Source organism: Prinia subflava, chromosome 1 (genome assembly GCF_021018805.1).
Source record: "Prinia subflava isolate CZ2003 ecotype Zambia chromosome 1, Cam_Psub_1.2, whole genome shotgun sequence".
NCBI classification, from domain to species: Eukaryota; Metazoa; Chordata; class Aves; order Passeriformes; family Cisticolidae; genus Prinia; species Prinia subflava.
In genome coordinates, this window is record NC_086247.1 from 87,346,465 (window position 1) to 87,365,107 (window position 18,643).

Here is an 18,643-nt window from a genome sequence, read left to right on the forward strand (position 1 = left end):
CAGCTCTCCCTTCTTTTAAGCCTCAATATTTTTAGCTCAGGCAATTTCCAATTAGGATTAACATGTAAGCTTCTTTCTCAAATCAATTTTTATATAAAAATAAAATAGAAATGTTTGTTGTTTCAAACCTGAAGCAATTAAAATCAAAGTAGCAACTTAGTTGCATTTTTCAATGTAAGCTCTTTCTTCAAATTTTAAAAAAGGGAATAAACCCAAGCTCAAACATTTGGCAATTTAATGTATCAAGATAATACAGTTATTTAAAAGGGCTATCTAAGAATTCAGATTGGAGCTTATAAAAGCAGGAACAATACCATAATGGAGAAAATTCCTTCCTTTAGACAAATTTTTCACCACCGAGAAAGTACCCAAACAATTAATGACGTATCATAAGTATTAGATATTATGTAAGGTCTTCCTTAATTTTTTTCTTGTTGCCTTCCAGACCTTTAGAAAAATGTAAACTCTTTTCTCTGATGATTCTCTCATGACTAGCACCAACAAATCAGTCAGTATTTACAGCAGACTGCTAACATTTGTAGAAGATATGAAAAGCATTAAACCCAGAATGATTAATTACTGTTGTTATACTTCCATAATGAAGAACATAATTTTTTATAAAATACTTTGTAAACCACTAAGACCTACAAATACTTACTGTAATGTGAATGGCTTTGCAAAGAACAAGAAAGAAAGCACAATGGTCATTGCTTTTCGTCCTGTTGTTACTGCAGAGGAGAACAAGTATTAGCCTCTTTAAGAATTCAGTTACAACAAAAGAACATAACAAAGGCTTAGCAGGTGACCTCCTAAAATAATTGTCTCACTGCAATGGTGATCACACCCTTGGTGCAAACACAGACTGCAGATGCACCAGTGCAGCACAAAACAGCACTGGAACCACGTGATTTTTGAAAAAAACATACACTGTGTCAGTGGTACCATGTCCAGGCACAGTACCTGCAGCAAGGAAATTTCCAGAACAAGACTTACTACTTAATAACTTTATGCTAATCAGTCTCTGAGAGCAACATGCAAGTAACTGATGATATAAACTCATCTGTTAAAGCTTGGATGTAGATCAAAGGTCAAATATCTTGCCATTTCTTCCTCATGTTATTACAACTCCATGGTGTTTTGGGCCCTCTTTTTGAGTAGAATGGGATTATTCTCTCATCATTCTTTTGAAATTGCTAAAAATTTCCCTAACAGAGCAGGGAATTGCAATTTTGCTTAGAAGCCTAAGAGACCAAGGATGTCTGACTTGAATGACTGCATTAGGAAGCTTTCCTCAAAATAACTAAGAAATATTCTTCTACATGTGATCCATTCACTAACAAGAATCAAGGTAGTAAGAGTGGAGAACATAATCTGTTTCCAAAACAGAGACAAACTCTTTGGTTGTTCTAAAATTAACTATAGCTCCAACAGTTATTTGAACAATTTCAATGCTATCTGCAATGAACAAGGATAAAGCATTACTAGCAAATTGTGTACTGAGAAACCTCTGCAGTTTATCACTGAACCAAAATCAATAAATGAATGAAAGTTGTAGAAAATGTTTAAGAACCAAGTAAGAATGCAGCCAGGCACACAAGTTTAGCTATGGAGGCTAAGGGCCTGAGAAGGTAATTCCATATGATGGCACAGGGTTCTCACTTGAGAAAGACCCCAGTACAAGGTGCAGTAACTCTGCACCTAAAGAATATGTTTTTATTGTCAGGAAATATTTTGCTTACCATGAAGTTCCTTTTACTACACCAAACCAGAAAGTCATATTTGTGTAACTACATCCAAATTAGTCTTACTGCAACACACTGGCAAAAGGAACCAATGACTACTGATGTACTTTCACAGTGCTTCAGCTAGAAAAATAAGTTTCATTCCTCCCAACTCTACTCCACAAACAAATATTCACTTAAGAGTGTTTTAGAGTAGAAGAAACAGCCTTCACTACTGCCTCATCTGCCCCAACTTCAACTTTTTAGTAATAATTTTCTTTTTACATTTTAAGAAATTTATGCACATTAAATAAAACGATTTTCTATTACATGAAAAATTAAAGGAGAATGGAAAAGAAAATTGAGTTTTAATTAGAAAACAGTTTACAAATGAATAATTTAAAAAATGGTTAAATTACTTCAGTTTTTCTAATTACAATTATTTCTGTTCTTTCAAATCAGTTATTAATTAAAATATTTATGTAACCATTTCCTTCTAAATTAAGTGCCTTTTCTTCTTTTTCCCAATTAAGTCTGATAATTTCTCATTCTCCTAATAGAAATACAATTTTCATTAAACTCTTTCACCCCACTCCCCTCAAGAAGGGGGAGGGTGGATGGGGGAGGTGGGAGGGACAGTAATGAATGTGGTGTTCTTCCAAGGCACAATAAACATTTTCATATTGCTACAGGCAAGACAAAAAGGGCTGAAGTGTTATAATTGTCAAGGTCAAGCATAAGAAAACCAGGGAAAGGTTTACTATTCTACAGCATTTTTGAACTTTTTTTTAGTAGAGTGAGACATTTTTTTTAAAGAGGTATTTTAATACATGAAACAGCCCTCTCCTCTGGGTCAGTTTCCAGTCAGGAGAGCTACTGAACTTGGTTAAAAGCAAATATGAAACATATGCTGGAGAGGAAATAACTGATAGGAAATCAGAGCATGCAACCCTCAGGTCAGAGAACAATGATGTATTTTCCCCTCCACTACTCAGAATGAAGTAGAGCATCACCTGACAGAAAACAGGGTGTCTTTTAGGGGAAGAAGAAAGGAAAGTAGCTACATGACATCCTGCTACACCTTGCCCCCCACCAGGCCATCGTGACTAATGTTTTTGGTTTCATGTGCTTAAAAACAATGTCACTGCCTACTACGCTTTTCTAGAACATCCTCACTTTTCCTTCTACATTTTAAACAATGTATGTCTTTTCCTTTCTTTATTTTCCTATGAAGACAGGCTGAGACTTGGGGTTGTTCAGCCTGGGGAAGAGAAGGCTCTGGGGATACCCTATAGCACCTCACAGTACCCAAAGTGGGCCTGCAGGAGAGCTGGAGAGGGACTCGTACAAGGGCACGTAGTGACAGGACAGGGGGCAATGGCTTTCAACTGAAAGAGGGATGCTTTAGATTAGATATTAGGAAGGAACTCTTTAGGGTCAGAGGGCTGAGATGCCGATTGTCCAGAGATGCTGTGCCTGCCTTATCCCTGGAAGTGTTCAAGGCCAGGCTGGATGGGGCTTTTGAGCAAACTGGTCTAGTGGAAAGTGTCCCTGTCCATAGCAGGGGAGTTGGAACTGGATGGTCTTTGAGGTTCCTTCCAAACCAAATGAATCTATGATTCAATTCCAACTCCTCCATTTAGAACAGTGCTTGTTTCTGCACTAAAACATAGCATGGACTAGATGCACAAGTTTACTTAACAAGCTCTTCACAGTTGAAACTATGTCACTAAAAGAATCAGGAAGCTTCCAACACATTCTACCATGTGAAGATCCATGCTACATAAATCAGTCAACACAAAGAATAGAAAAAACCCAGAGTAATAACAATTCTCAAAAGCTCTGTCCTAAACAATAGACTGGGATTACTTCGTTTTTATACAAAAGCAGCAAAAATATAATTTGTTCATACCTGTTACAGCGAGAAGGGCACCAAAGATTTTAATCAAAGCTAGAACAAAGGATATGCCAAAATACCCAGTCAGGGAGAAAAGGAATGCATAACCATAAGTCTGAACTGGATGCTGTAACAATAAAAAAAAGCCGGTTAGGAAAATGTAAAACAAACCCTGAGGTATTGCAAAATGACATAAAACTACAGACTTTAATCAACTGCTTGAGCAATAATAAGCTGTTCAACAATGCATTCATGCAAAAATCCTTATTTAATTTTAATTAAATAATGGAAAAATAATAATGAAATTATAAGCTCATAAGTCTGGTCCTGTGATTTTGTTGCTTTTTAAAACATTACCCTATCTTATACATCAAAGACTGGAAAAACTTGCTTACTGTATGAATTATACAAGTTAACCTGTTTACACAATGAAAACAGAACTTTAGAGAGAGAAGCAATGTGATTTTCTAAATCATACAGAGCAAGGTTTTCCAATGAGGTTCTTCATAGAAAAGGGGAAATCTTTATACCTACCTTTGAGCAAAATGTTACTGCAGGGCTTAATCCACTAGTGCACGTTAATCCAAATAAAATATACACAAAACCTATTGAATAGGAATACAAAACCTAGAATAGTGTAAGAGAAAAGAATTACTAGGTGATACTACACAAAAGGACAAAATTAAATGCTTTCAGATGCTTGGCCCTACTAATATGCTCAGCTCAGCTTCTCAGAGCTGAATTTGTAGCATTTTAGCAGCATTTATAGAGTAGCTGATGTACAGTGAAAAGTCAACAATAAGTGTTAGACATATTCTTCCTACTCACAACAGCATAAAAGAAGTTTGGAAAGCTAGTCAGTTAATAATATCCTGAGGTCAGTGTCACCCACAGTAAATCAAGTTCAGGATTTCACAGCCTAAATAAGACTTTCCACATCTGTGCAACTTAATAGTCTGTAGAACATGTTACACACCCTTCATTATCTGTTACTTATGCAGCACAGTAAAGATCTGTATTACATTAAATGTGCAAAGGGTAGCACACAATCACCATGCACTGCCAGAAGTGTCGCGTAAGTTTAACCTGTGTCACTCCAGTTCACTTGCATGGCGCACATGCACGATGGTTACGGCACACAGGAGTTTCAAATACGGCCAGCTCAGTGCTCAGAAAACAGGAAAGCTCTTTATTTTGTCTGCACCCTTACTTAATTCACAGCTGCACTGAGCAAGAAAACAATCTTCATTTATCCTTTCCCATGCTGAGCCAACTGAAGTAGAAACTGGAACTGTCCATCCATCCACCCTCCCATGTGTTGTTGTCTGATTAGGGACAGCAGAAGAACAACGACATGGACTCTCTATTCTCAGAAGGCAAAGAGCCAGACTTTATTTTACACTGTCCTTTATATAGACTAATTCAAACAAGAGAAATAATTGGAGACTCAGAACAACATCCCTTGACCGTTTTTCCAATAACAAGTTAGGAAAACACCACCTGCTAACAGTCTTTCACCTTCCAAGGATTGTTTTTAATTCCTCCTCACTTTCCCAGGTCAGTGTTAGAAAGCTATGTGGCTTAATTTCACACAGACTTGGCCGTTGCCTGATTTCTCTCTCTGATCAGGTTTTCAGCATCCATACCCATGCAGCAGGAGGCGTTCAGCTGCTTGGACAGCATTTAGTAGCCTTTTCTTGTGAAAGAGGGAATGAGTCAACAGAACTATTCTACACAATGCTGCCTAGAACATGCTCATCTACTAGGCTTTCAAAACTCCATGTCTTGTTATAATATCTCAGTTATTGGGAAAAAAATCTATTAAAAACTGATAGAAATTCCATGAGACAACAGAACACTTATTGCTGCTCTAGAATTAAGAAGGATGAATATACATTAAAAGAGCAGACCTGCTTTCTAACACTTAAAAACCAATGACCTGACCCTCAGTTTTTACTTGACATTGTTTATACACACAGAAGTCAGTCCCTAGTTCCTCACTTGCCTCTGCATCCAGCTTGTCTCCCATAGTACTCAAGGACTTCACTTTTCACAACCAGGAATAAGCACCACATTCCTATTTCCTTGTTAGGTAGTGTAATACACGTCACTTCCACAGAATGACACATAAGGCAAAATTCAAGTATAACCTCCCAGAACAGTGGTTACTGTTTCAGCCACAAGACATCTTTCCCCTTTTCACAATTTCTTAAATCCACGGCAATTTCCAAATCCGTCAGAGTAAGACAGATCCTGTGGATGACAGGTTCCTTTATTATTCAATTTTCTTTCCAGATCACTGTCTATTAAACATGATCTTCAATTCAGATTCAATGTTTACCCAAAGTCTCAAGTATAGAAAATGATTTCCAATTCCTGAAGTGTCAAGTCTAAACCATAAACAAACAAAACCTTTATATTCTAAACAACTACACTCTTCAAGCAGTATCAATATCCAGTATGAGGACCAACATTTGTCAGACTAATGCAGAATAAAAAGCAAATTCCTGGAGAGAGCAGGAACAGGTAAGGCAGCAACAACTGTCACACACAAAGTGGGCAAGAAAACAGCTACAGATTGCACTTTGGTTTGGATTTTGGAAATTACAGCTACAGAAGGCTGCACCAGCTCATGTAGCTAAATCTCTGCCCCCAGCAACAGTCAACAGGGCGCACTAAGAAAATGTACAAGAATAAAAACAAGAATAAAGTGACACTAACAGGCATATATTCTCCCACTTTCCAGAAACTTGTACCTCAAACTTCTTGAGCACCATAAATCACTTCTAACCTTAAATGAAGATTCCTTTTAACTTTTTCTTCATTTAAGAAGCTATTCTCATGAGAAACTAGATTTTTCTAGTTAAATGTCAAATACATGCCAAATAAAGAAAATAAATTTCAGTAACTTTTTTCCTGTGGCATATTCATATCGTGCCTTTTATAGTAAAAATTCTACTTGTATTTACTCAGCTTTAGAGAAAAATATGCCAAATTCAATCAAGTTTTGCCTAAAAAGAAGAATAATCTCAGACCATATGAACAGATAATCCACATTTCAAGTAAGTATATTAAAACACTGAGGAAGACACTTTCAAAATGATGCATTTCACTGAATCAGGAACAAAAATATTCACCCAGAATTTTACAGATTTCAAAAGATTTAAAAAAAACCTGCCTCCCAAGTGCTTGCGCAGTCTAGAATATAAAGTATAGCAAGTAAGAAAAGCAACACGTTCCATGTAACACATGCTCAACTATACCAGAAGAACAGTGTGTATTTTTCAGAGATTAAGTGCATGATCGTACAAAAACCACTACATTGATCTCAGGCCTGCAGGGTAGACAAAGGAATTGCTGATAGAAATGAGTGTTTCTGTAGCTGCAACATACACTTGAAGTTGCACACAGAAAGCAGCACCCTTGAAAAGTTAAAAAATGAAACAGAAAAATCAGCAGAAGTCCTCAGACAAACAGAAAACCCCCAAAACAGAACACCAAGACACTTTCCTTTCATAAGCAAGAGAAAAGCACACTAAGTCCCATGCTTTGTCAATGTAGGCCCTGCCTATGATAAAACATGTTTTTATAAAATTGCAAATGTGGTATTTACCATTTCTGAATTAGAACCATTGTGCAGCTTCATAGCTTTTTCCTGTACATTTCCTATAACTGCATCTGCGCAGAGGGCAAGGGATATTAGGACCACACCTATTAAAACAAACAAACAAAAACCTCTTCAGAACATTCACCAGCAAAATGGTGACAAAAAATCCAAGGAACAGAAAAATAACCATTCCTCCCTTATAATATATTCTAAATGTCAGCAAAAATATTTCATGACACCAGTACAAAGCAGTGCCTACCTCCACTCTCCCTCCACCAACTAACCCACGAGTCTGGTGTGTCTCTAAACTTGATGGCAACATCTGGATATTGCTATGAAGAAGCCAGATGTAGTTTTTGTAGTAACAAGAGCAACATCAGTTGCAGTTGGTAGGTGGTATTTTCTTGGCTAGAACTTCTAAACCAGTGGATTTAGTTTGGGAACCATTTCCTTTCCATGCAGTTTCCAAGTCCCTGAATCATTCATAATTATCAGGCACTGGAAAAGGTATAACTCAATGGAAAAGACATGATAACACGAATGATTTTGGTAATGCTAAAATACAGATATCTCATCTGCACGGATTCAGCTCTGGTCCAAAGATATAACAACAGCTCCAGTCCAGCAATTTCACTCTGTAAAGCGATGGATGCACATCTCCATGGGCATTCTCCACCATGATTCATGTTCCAGCTGTGCTTAATGGCCCAAGCACACCACTGGACAAATGCCTGGTTCAGCACTGGACTGAGATGAAAAGGTGCACCAGTGCACATGGAGAGGAGAAATGTGGGGACAAGAAATGTTAATCTTACACCCATTACACAGTTTGGAGTGTGAGGAGAATTGTTCCATACATTGTGGAAATGCTGAGCAGAAGCAGCAAAGCCATGGATGTGTTGTAGCAGCAGTGTTGAACTGGATGTAAAGCATGAGTAAAAACAACTGAAAAAACTGGACCCAAATTAGTTCTGAAAGGAAGCTGCATGGGAACAATTCTAAACAAACCATTGGAATGAACTCAGGAATTCAGTTACTCTTTGTCATTTGAGAAAGAAATTCAACTAAGTTTTTAAATCCAAGGAGGTTAAAATCTTTGCTTTGCTTCTGATTTTAGACAGTATTAAGTATTAAAAGGTTAAAATGTGAGAACACCTAAAAACTACAGCGAATCTGACTAAGATCATCAGTTAATATGAAGTAAATGGTTCTGAAATGGAAAAATACTTTAAAATTTAACTAGAAAAAACAACTAAACTTTTTAAGTTTTAAAATGTTCCAACTGAATTTTATCATATTTATTTTAATATATATATGTACTGGGCTAAGTCTTTCTTGAGAGTACATGACACATTTCAACCAAAAAGTCTCATGCAGTTTCCAAAAATTTTAGGAACCTAAGACATCACATTTTGAATAATGGTCTCTTCTGCCACAGAATTCTGCTAGGGCAAAGCTAGAATGAAATTTCAGTAGGATACCTGAAGGCACTCCAAACAAGAGCTCAGAACTTCTACAGAATGCTTACTGTAGGAAAACCCAAGCACTTTCTTAAACCCTAAAATATATGTCTTTACCTGTCAAGTTGAAGTTTGGTGCGACTGTGCTGTCAGCTAAAGTAAACCATATTAATCCAAGGCTCATACATAGGGCAGCAGACACATCTACAATATTGTAACGTTTTCCTACAAAATACAAACAGCAAGAATGGACTGTTAGCACTCTCAGAATTTCATGTTTATCCTGTTTAACAGACTAGAAGACAAAGGAAACTTTGTTCTAATGCCATTCTTCTACTTCAACAGATGACTCAACGCTCTGGGTCTTTCACAACCCAACTTAGTTTCTTCTACAACAGAAATTCCTACTACAGTGGAGGGCCCTAATGGGAAATACCTGATTCTTGTGATCAGCTTTGGTTTGAGTCCACAGTTACAGCACTGACACAAAGCACATCCTCCCTGACAAAGCATTCTCTTAGCACCTTCAGGGCAGCTTAGATGTTTCTTAATACTCTTCCCTCACATAAGACATTTCGGCTGCCTTTACTGATCAGAAAAAAGTCAATTCCAAACACTAACAGACAACTTTGGTACTCTGAGAAACCTATGCTGTCTTATAGTTTGGGAGAGACAGATTGTGGAGGGGAATGGAAAATAAAGTAAGGACATGAAAAAGCAGGAGTAAGTATATCTTGTTTGAAATAATATATTCTCTGCTCTGAAGCTGAACTTTGAACATAAGCTTCCAAGGGAAATTTGTTGAACTGAATTTTTTAACGATAATACTAAAAAACACAACTTCTGAGACTACAACACTATTACAAGACAATAAAAAGTTTCACAGAGCTTTAGGGAAATAGCAGTCATTTTGCATTAAAATGATAAAAAATTACTCCTATTAAAAGGTAAATACTATGTAGGCATGTACATATGTAAAGTCAAAATCTCCTCTGAAAATTCAGCTGTTCTCCAACCAGAAGGCCAGAATTACCTACAGAAATAGAAATACAGCATTCCAGATTTGATTCCGTAATACTTGTCCATGTGGACCATTTGTGACCAAATTTTTTGTGTATTAAACACAAACTTTTATAATCATACTTAAATCTTCTAAATCCAGAAACACTGAAGTATATTTATAAACATTACTATAACCTTTATCCATTTTTCTCCATATTCTATTTTCTCTTCTTGAAATGTGCACTATGACTTTAGGACTAGCCAAAGACATGCAAAATCAGGTGTGTTTCTGATTAAACATTCAATCAAAATTTAGGAATTAATATTTTCAAACAAGAGTAGGGATTTTCTTCACAACTCATGGTTGGTTTTATTTTTCCATTTCAAGTTTTTCATTTCAATATTGAAATAGTTTCATTTATGAAGTGATTAAGTTTAGAAAACAAATTCACACTTCTTAAAAATTAGGAAAGCGTGTGTAAAAATTAAGTTTTGCAAGTGACCTGTAGAATGGTTTTCCCCATATTTTCTGTTGATGTAATTAAATTTGTACATTCTCTCAGAAGATGCTTCAGAAATTCTCATTTTTCCTCCAACAGGAAAAATTCTACCAGTGAAATTAAAAAAACTACAGGATTCCATCTATGACTGCCTCCCAAAGAAACAAGTTTAAAAAATCATCTTATAGCAAGACTAACACTTACCTTGTATAAAAACCCCACCTATCATAACTGGAATCAGCTTACAGCACTTGAAGATGACTTGAGTAGGATAATTCAGATATCCTAAAGAGGTATTTGACAAACCCATAGTTCCCACTGTCAAAAATGCTATTATCATGTAGGTTTTGCCAGGAATTCTACAAAACATAAACATACAAACCTTGGTGTTACAGACTCGTCTAGAGGAAATTCAGCTTGGAAAATTCATGTAAAGAACTATTTTTGTAATACAGCCTCAACATTTTTCTCACTGAATTCCCCTTCATAGAAATTTAAAAATGCACATAAATTTCTGATTTCATATTTCATTTCTTTCAATTACTGTGAATAAAAAGCACAAATACAAGACAATAAAAACTTTATAGCTCATAAAGTATTCAAGCAGTAATTCTTTAACCTCCTTCTGTGAAGGTACGTTATTTACACAAGACTCAAGACAAAGGTTTCAGGTTATTTGTCAAAGGAAATGAGATAACCTGATCTTAGTTCTGTCACAGGTCACTGTGACAACTTCTTTGGTGAAGTTTTCACGTGAACCCTGACATTTTTTAAAGGAAGAAAGTTGAAGAAAGTACCATTGCTTTATGAAACTCAACAAAACTAAGCAGTGATTCAGATATCGTGAACAGAGGGGCTTGTTGAATACTTTCACATGTTTTGTTCACAATTTGATGAAATTATCACCTGACAACAGATGATCCAACAGTTACTTTTGTGCTCACTTTGTGATTTTTTTACAGTTATTGCTGTGCATATGTTCAGCTATTTTTCATACATACTCAGAACCATGCTAAGAACATAAGGAGCTGTCTTGCTGCAATCCTGTCTTATCAGTAACTCATTATGTGATGTACACGTACTCTGAGGGATGCAAGAAAAATTTAAAATTTAAGAAATATAGATTTCTGCATGCCTACAAGAAGATGCCTAGGCTACAGAAAATAAAATGTAAAATCTATTTCAGATCTACATTTTCAACACAACTTACTTGAAGGGTCATGCTCTACAAGCATTGCCAACTGGTAATAAAACCCCATATATACTAGTAACCCAAAAGGTAACTGTGCAATGTTATCTGATGCATCTCAAGAAGTCAGGTAACTTGAAATATAAGCTATCAGTGTTCAAAATAAAAGGAAAAATTTATCAAAGTTATGTTGCTTGGCTAAAAATGAATTTTATAATCTATGCAAAATCATCCAAGGTTGACTGCAGATAAGGAAAACTAGTTATGTTCAACTAGAATATAAGGCAACTTTAAAATTCATGTACACCATGACAGCCTGTATTCAAGCTTCCAGAGTGCCTCAATAAACACTTTGCAGAGGCTATAGATGGGTAGGATGCTGCAGAATGGCTACAGTCAGTGAGAAAATATCCCATTTCCAGGGGATTCAAGACATCAAAAATCTCCTTGGTCAACTGCAGTGAAAACACAGAACAGTTCTATGGCACTGTTATGAGTGCTGCCTCAAATAAAAACCACAACACTTCAAAACATCCTTTGATGCAAACCCACTCAGCCACACAGCAAGCAGAGAGCAGGCCTCTGACACTCTCCAAGATGCACAGCATGCTAGAGGAAAACATATTCACTGACAGATGGCTCCAAGTGCTGTGAAGTGCATTGGCTCTATTCTAGATGTGATATTCCCAAGCAACACACACGAGTCAGCCTCTATCAGCCACCTTAAGGATACAATATGTTCTGTAAGTGGGACAGGGACAGCAGAGTCAACAAAACTACTCACAGGTCTGAAATCCAAGTCAGTCCTTCTAAAATATTCTTTAACATCATCCAGCAAATTCACTTTCTTTTATCTACAGAACTGCTAACAACGCCTCACAGTACTCATATTCAAAACCCAGAAGTTAAATTTACCATAAGTATCAAATACTTCTAATTTCATGGACAGTGGGTAAAATGCTTGGAAAAACACATACCTTCTTCTTTTGTCCTGAATCAACTGCAATTCTATTAGTCCAAAAATGGAATAAAATCCAAATTGCACTAAAGTGAGGTACCAACCAAAAGGTTTAAAACCTTCCACTGAAAATATCAATTCCTATAAAAACAAAAACCCACCAAAGTCATGTATATATACCAAAATATTAAATGGACAAAAAAAATCAACAGACCTCCTTCCTCCATGTACATGCAAATCTAGCCTTTGCAGATGCTGGTTATTAACTAGACTTAGCTGCCCTATCTAACTTGCAAAGTACTGAAAAAGAAAAGACAATTTAGGTTCTCCAAAATGAAAGAAGAAAATTTACTGATGTTGTAAATACACTAAAATTAATGGATCAATTGATTAGAGGAATACATTTGACCCATTAGTAATTCTTTCATATTACAGATGGCTTCCTGCCTGCTTTTTTGCTGCTTTTCAATTCATTTACTTCAGTAGACCGTTTTTATTCAGATTTTATCAACATCTCAGGATAAATTTAATACAGATTTTCTCTAACAAACATCCTTACTGATAATTTTCAGCTCTTAGGAACGCACTCCTAATATTTTGAGTGCCTACATTAAACAGCACTTGCGAGTTCATAAATTTGCAGGCTGTAGGAGTATTTTAAAACAGAGCAACTTGTTATGGAAAAATACAGACATTGCATAAAGACTTACATAGGTGTATTAGTTATAGAAGCAAAAGGCTACCTAATATTTGCCTTTTTGAAATTCTGCTTTTAATTACTGATCATGTTCTCTGAACTCTTTTGGAGTACCTTTATGCTAACAAACTTCTCAGCTGCTTTTGAAAACTGCATCAGAAACATGATTTTAACTATCGAGATTTTTAATCATTGCTTTATTGAGAATACTCAATAAATGTAAAGATAATTTTAAAAAGGGAACAGAAATGCAGCTGCTCAAGATAAGAGAGAAAAGATTAGCAGAATGGTAAATGTTTAACTAAGATGGTATAAACCTTATGCTTCTGTTTAACAAACTACCACAGTTTACGCTTCAGCTCTGTCCTGAGAGCAGAGAGGAAAATAAGATGACTGTAACTGTACAGTACTCATGGAACTTAGGGAGATCTAAAGGTTTCAGCATCAATGAAGATTTTGGTGTGTCTTGCACACAGAAGTAAAAGATCAGGTTATAAAAGTCCAAGTGATCTAAACTTTACAGGAACACGAACCATAATGGAAACTTAGATTATACATTACTCGCTGTTCTTGAATACTGAAAGACTGACTTTGCAATAAATATCTAGTTTAAACATCTACACATATTAAAATACATACTATATTATTATGCTGTTGAAAAAGAAAAGGGATAGGAGGAATCGGCCTAAGACACAAGTTCATAATATTTACCTGTAAATATCCATAGATTAGATAAAACATAAAAACTCCAGAAACACAGATGAAAAATTGGGTAGGTTTGCTAAATTTGCTGAGATTCATGCCAAGAACAACAACATCATCTACTGATTTGATATGGGGAGACATAGCTTGAGATTTGGAAGGAACACTGATGGAAATGTATTTTCTCGATGAAGTGAATTTCAGATCCATGGTTCCTGGTTTGCTGCATTCGGTGCTATTGTTGTCGTCTGTCTGCTTTTCTCTTTCTCTGTGTTTTCTGTCTGAAAGCTGAAAGAAATGCTAAAGTCAGATGGGACATAACATACAGCCTTCCAACAACAACAGTAAATGAATGCGACATTTATAGGGAACATGTAAAGGTTTCGGAATTTTGTTGAATTGTTTTCATTCATAAATTTTACTTATCTTTTCTGATGTCCAAATTTAACACTGGTTAACTTTGTTAACTCCAAAGTTAACACCAGAGGCCATCAACACTTTATGAAAACAGTTTTGCTTTACTCCTACACTTGACATAGCAAACAAACCAACCTATCAACCCCAAAACATCAGCAACAGAAAACCAGCTTGAGTTTCTCAACAGCCCTAACTGCTCCTATCATGTACTCACAGGAGAGACTGCCTGGGAGAGAAGTGATCTCCACGACCAACTCACAGTGAAAGAACAGGTACTGGAGCACTGTGGTTCTGCCTACTTTCCTTCATCTTCTCAGCAACACACACCAGCCTAGTCCACAACATGGGAAGCCTTGCTAAAAACGACAGATTTGAGCCTATGGCCAGTTACAAGCACGGAAGTGGAAGAAGTTATCCTGTCATCCTCACGTTTATTCACTGTTTCTTGCACAGTTTTTCAGAAAAGAACATGAAGATTGAAACAAGCAGATTGAGATGCCAGTCTCAAAAATCAGACTGTTTATCTGATGAGGCCTATGACATGGCAATCCCTTTAATATTTATCACATGCAGCTATTTCCACGTTACAGAAAATGAAACTGGATGACTGAAGCCTAGAGAAGAAATGTAGCAGCTTAATAGACTGAGATGCAATTAATTCTGTTCTCCAGCAGATAGTGAATATGATATCTGACTTTTTAAAAAAAACATAAAACACACTGGTCAGCCAATTGTCCCATGATTTTTAAGTGTAGGTCAGCATCAAGTTCAGTGAGCAGTCAGTAATCAAACTGTGTTTGTCCCAACTGTTTAGTGATTTGTTTTTCCCAGCTCAAGAATATTTCTTGTCATCACACATGTATAAAAAAGGTTTTCCTCATTCTTTTAAAATTGAAAATGTCCTAGCATATTAACACGTGATCATGCAATAAATGAAGTCTGCAAGAAAAATCGTAAACACAATATAATATACAATACTAGGAATTTTAAGGTTAGCTGAAAAATGAAGCATTAGTAGGAAGCTTGCAATGCACTTATGTTTCCTTTTTTTCATACAATCTACTATCAGGCTGGAATAAGACTCCTACTAGAGCTCTGAAAACATCTTGGGGAGTGTAACACGAGTTTAGGGACCATAATAATTATTTGTGCTTAAATTCATAGCTCCGCAGCTGAAGATCAAAAGTGAGAGGTAGAAAGTTTATCCTTGTGAATTTTTAGCTAATCTCAACAGTGACCATAAAACAAAAGAAAAAAAAAGTGTTAGACTATTTTTAGTAAAATCAGAAAAGCTCTAACATCAGAACGAGCCTTCACATACAAGAGATTTCTGATCACTCTCAGAGACAGATTGAAAGAACAATGGCAAATAAGGGTTATCAGGATGGAGGAACAGGTTGCCCATCTTAGGAAATAAGGTGAAAGCATAACATGTCCAGCCTAACAAAACCCCAATGAAAAGAAAACAGACCTGCTTTCAATACAAGTATGGAGTACCACTAAGGAGAAAAAACAGTTTTAATTCTAAGGACAGAAGAATGAAAGCAAGTGGGTATGAAGTGATCATGAACAAATTTACCCTTTCCGTCTCTAGACTATCTGTATTCTAGAACAGCCTAAAAATGAAAGAGGGGACAACTGAACTGTTCTTTTTTTTTTTTTTTGGTTTTGTTTTTTTAAGATGAGGATTATAAAAGTCATTGTGTACAGCTGTTGAGATTGGGCATGATAAAGAGCAGTCCTTTTTAATCCCATGTTTATAGCATCCCACCACTGAGCTGCCTGCAAAAGATGCTTGGTGATCCTATTTAATCCAGGATATGAATTCCTACTTTCTCCAAAAGAATTGCATGCAAAGTCAGGACTTCCAAGTTCAAGCCCAAAGATCAAATCCCCATGAAGGAAAATCAGAGGAGTCCGGAATGTATTCCTTGCTGGCATCTCAGGTGAACTTGTGTTTTTGTTGATGCCTGCTCAGATCTTTCCTGTCCAGTGAAGAGGATATCTTTCCTCGTGACAGGCACCCAGCATTTGTTAATGCCACAGTTTCTCAGTGGAACAAGTGCTGCAGGAGCAACCTGAGCCTCATTTTTCAGCTAAGTGGAAGCAGAGTATGGCATATGCTCAGAAGAAGACATGGACATGTACTGCCATTGGTACCTCAAGAGTCCAAAATTTGAGAGTTTTAGTGGTTGTTGGGAGAGCTTGCACAGCATCAAGGCTTTTTGTCTTTCTCCCTCTGCCCACCCCTGCAGTGAACAGCCTTGGGTGTGGGCAGCAGGCCAGGAGGAGGCACAGCCTGGCAAACTACCTGAACTATCCAGAGATATTCCATAAACTGTCTTGGACAGCAATAAAATACAAGAGCAGGGGGTTCAGGGAAGTCAGGCAGCTTTTGCTTGGGAAGTGGCTGGACATTGGTCTACCCATGAGAGGAGTGATCATCTTTACATCGCCTGTTTTGGTTTGCTTCTCATTTTCCATTTTTTCTCCACTTCTTAAAAAATATTTATCTCAACCTGTATTTTTTTGTTTGTTTGTTTTTACTCTTCCTTTCCTCTCACCCCATCTCTCTGAAGGTAGTGAGGAAAGTGAGCCAGTGGCTGTGTAGTGCTGAGCTGCCTACTGGCATTAAACCACACAATTAACATAACCTTTGATTTTCAACTATTTCTATTAAAAATATTTCCTCAGGAACATCATCAGGTTTTACAGCCTCTCTACTTAATTTTTTGCAGATTATTGAGTGGCAATGTCAGTGGTAATAAACACTCATCACTCCAGACACACTCATGACCATCCAAAAAACTGATACATGGTAATTGTATTTCTCTACATCCTTCAAAGAAAATTATGTAACAGCTGAAGAAACTGTAAATGTATGTATGCATTTGAAACAGCCTCCACCAAGTAATTTCATTAGCAACAGTGACAGAACTCTTCTGAAATTCACTGTGACTTCTCAAACTGCAATTTTTCTAAGTATGAAAATGGTTATTCCTACTCCTCTCATCAAAATCCCTAAACCTAATTCACATCTTGAACAAACACACAGCAAAAATCTGTTTTATGAAGAATTAAGGGCTGTCTTGATTTGTGTAAAATACCAATTTCCCTGTTTTCTATCTCCTCCTGTGTGCAAAAGTGTAAACAACAGAGTCTTGAGATCAAAGACTTCCTGTTTCTTCTCCTTTAAAAAAAAAAAGTCCCTTGCAGATCAGTACTTTAACCTAACACAGAAAATAGCGATTATTACATGAAGGAGAAACAAATGAACAAGTGAGTAGAAAAACAAAATTTCTTTGGCCACCAAAAAGTTAACGAATTGCACTAAGCACGAAGAAAACATCAAGAAGGAGCTCGAGCCTTGGCTGGCCAAGGATTTTAACACTGAAGAACATCTGTTAAACCCACAATTTTGGCAGAAATCAGCGTCTTAGTAGGCTCAGAAAAACTGCTCGCCTGAGACACACAAGGCAAGCTCCACGCTGGCCTTGGCCACGATCCCCCGGAGCCTATGGTAGCAATGCCTGGTGGCAGGAGAAGAGCGGCTGGCCCCACAGCAGGGATGCGCCGGGTGACTGGGACAGCCCATCTGTGGGAAACCTGAGCAGATACTTTGCTCGACGCTACCTGTGTCCTGCTCCGGTGGCAAACGAGGGAAGGGCACAGCGTCCAGCATGATCCCTGAGGCTTCCTCCCTGCCCACTCGCCCGCGCCAGGTGTGCCCGTTCCCGAGCGCCTGGCAGCTATCCCGGGCAGGGCTGGCACACGCTCTGCAGCCGCCATTCCCCGCCCTGCCCCCGGGCCCCGCGGGACGCCGCCTCCTCGGGCCGGCCGAACCCCTCCCGACACTCAGTGTCGGCCTCCTCCGGCTCCGCATCCTGCCCCGCCGCCCCTCACCGTCGGGACCGTGGCCCCCCGATGCCGGGCGACGCTCCGCAGGAAGCGACCCCGCCTCCTTCCCGCTCACCCCCGTCCCTGAGGGCCACAGGAAAGGAGCGGGGAGCGGCCCCGCGGCCGTACCTGTCCGGCGGGCGAGGAGGGGCACGGCGGCTCCGGCCGGCCGCCCCCCGCCAGCGCGTCCCGCCCGCCCGCCGGGATCGCCGCCTGCTGCGGGCCCGCGCCGCCGGAAGTGGCGGCCGGGAGGCGCCAGGGCTCGGCGCGAGCAGCGAGCGCATCGACACAGCGCGCGCACGCTCGCTCGGCGTTCCGCTACCCGGCCTGAGCCGGGCGGGGACGGCGCCCTCCGGCTCACGCGCGCAGTGGGCGGGGCCTCGGTGCCAGGGACCGCCCACCGCCCCCGAGGGGCGGGCGGGGCGGGGCCTGCGCTCAGCGTTCCCCGCTCCCGCTGCCGTCTGTCGAGGGGCTTAGCCGCGTGTCTCTGGGGGAGACCGGGGGGATCGCAGAATCACAGAATCAAAGAGTTGCAGAGTCACTGTTAGGGTTGGAAGGGACCTCTGGAGATCCAGTCTAACCCCCTTGACAAGGCA

At 38.6% G+C, this 18,643-nt stretch overlaps 1 protein-coding gene across 2 annotated transcripts in view; it reads right to left on the bottom strand.

Annotated features, from left to right (window-relative positions):
- SLC35B3 (solute carrier family 35 member B3) overlaps window positions 1-18,360 on the bottom strand; it is a 21,821-nt gene extending 3,461 nt beyond the window's left edge. Inside the window, exons 1-9 of one of the 2 annotated variants that reach the window (XM_063402140.1) lie at window positions 18,177-18,360; window positions 13,743-14,021; window positions 12,354-12,475; window positions 10,392-10,546; window positions 8,803-8,910; window positions 7,232-7,329; window positions 4,153-4,245; window positions 3,634-3,745; window positions 659-728 (exon numbers count right to left, since the gene is read on the bottom strand). In XM_063402140.1, the coding sequence (XP_063258210.1) occupies window positions 659-728; window positions 3,634-3,745; window positions 4,153-4,245; window positions 7,232-7,329; window positions 8,803-8,910; window positions 10,392-10,546; window positions 12,354-12,475; window positions 13,743-13,943 (959 nt within the window). In that variant the 5' untranslated portion in view covers window positions 13,944-14,021; window positions 18,177-18,360. Of the gene's footprint in view, window positions 1-658; window positions 729-3,633; window positions 3,746-4,152; window positions 4,246-7,231; window positions 7,330-8,802; window positions 8,911-10,391; window positions 10,547-12,353; window positions 12,476-13,742; window positions 14,022-17,783; window positions 18,098-18,176 lie in introns of those variants that run through there. The other variant, XM_063402130.1, reaches the window with a different exon arrangement.
- Window positions 18,361-18,643: the final 283 nt, after the last annotated feature.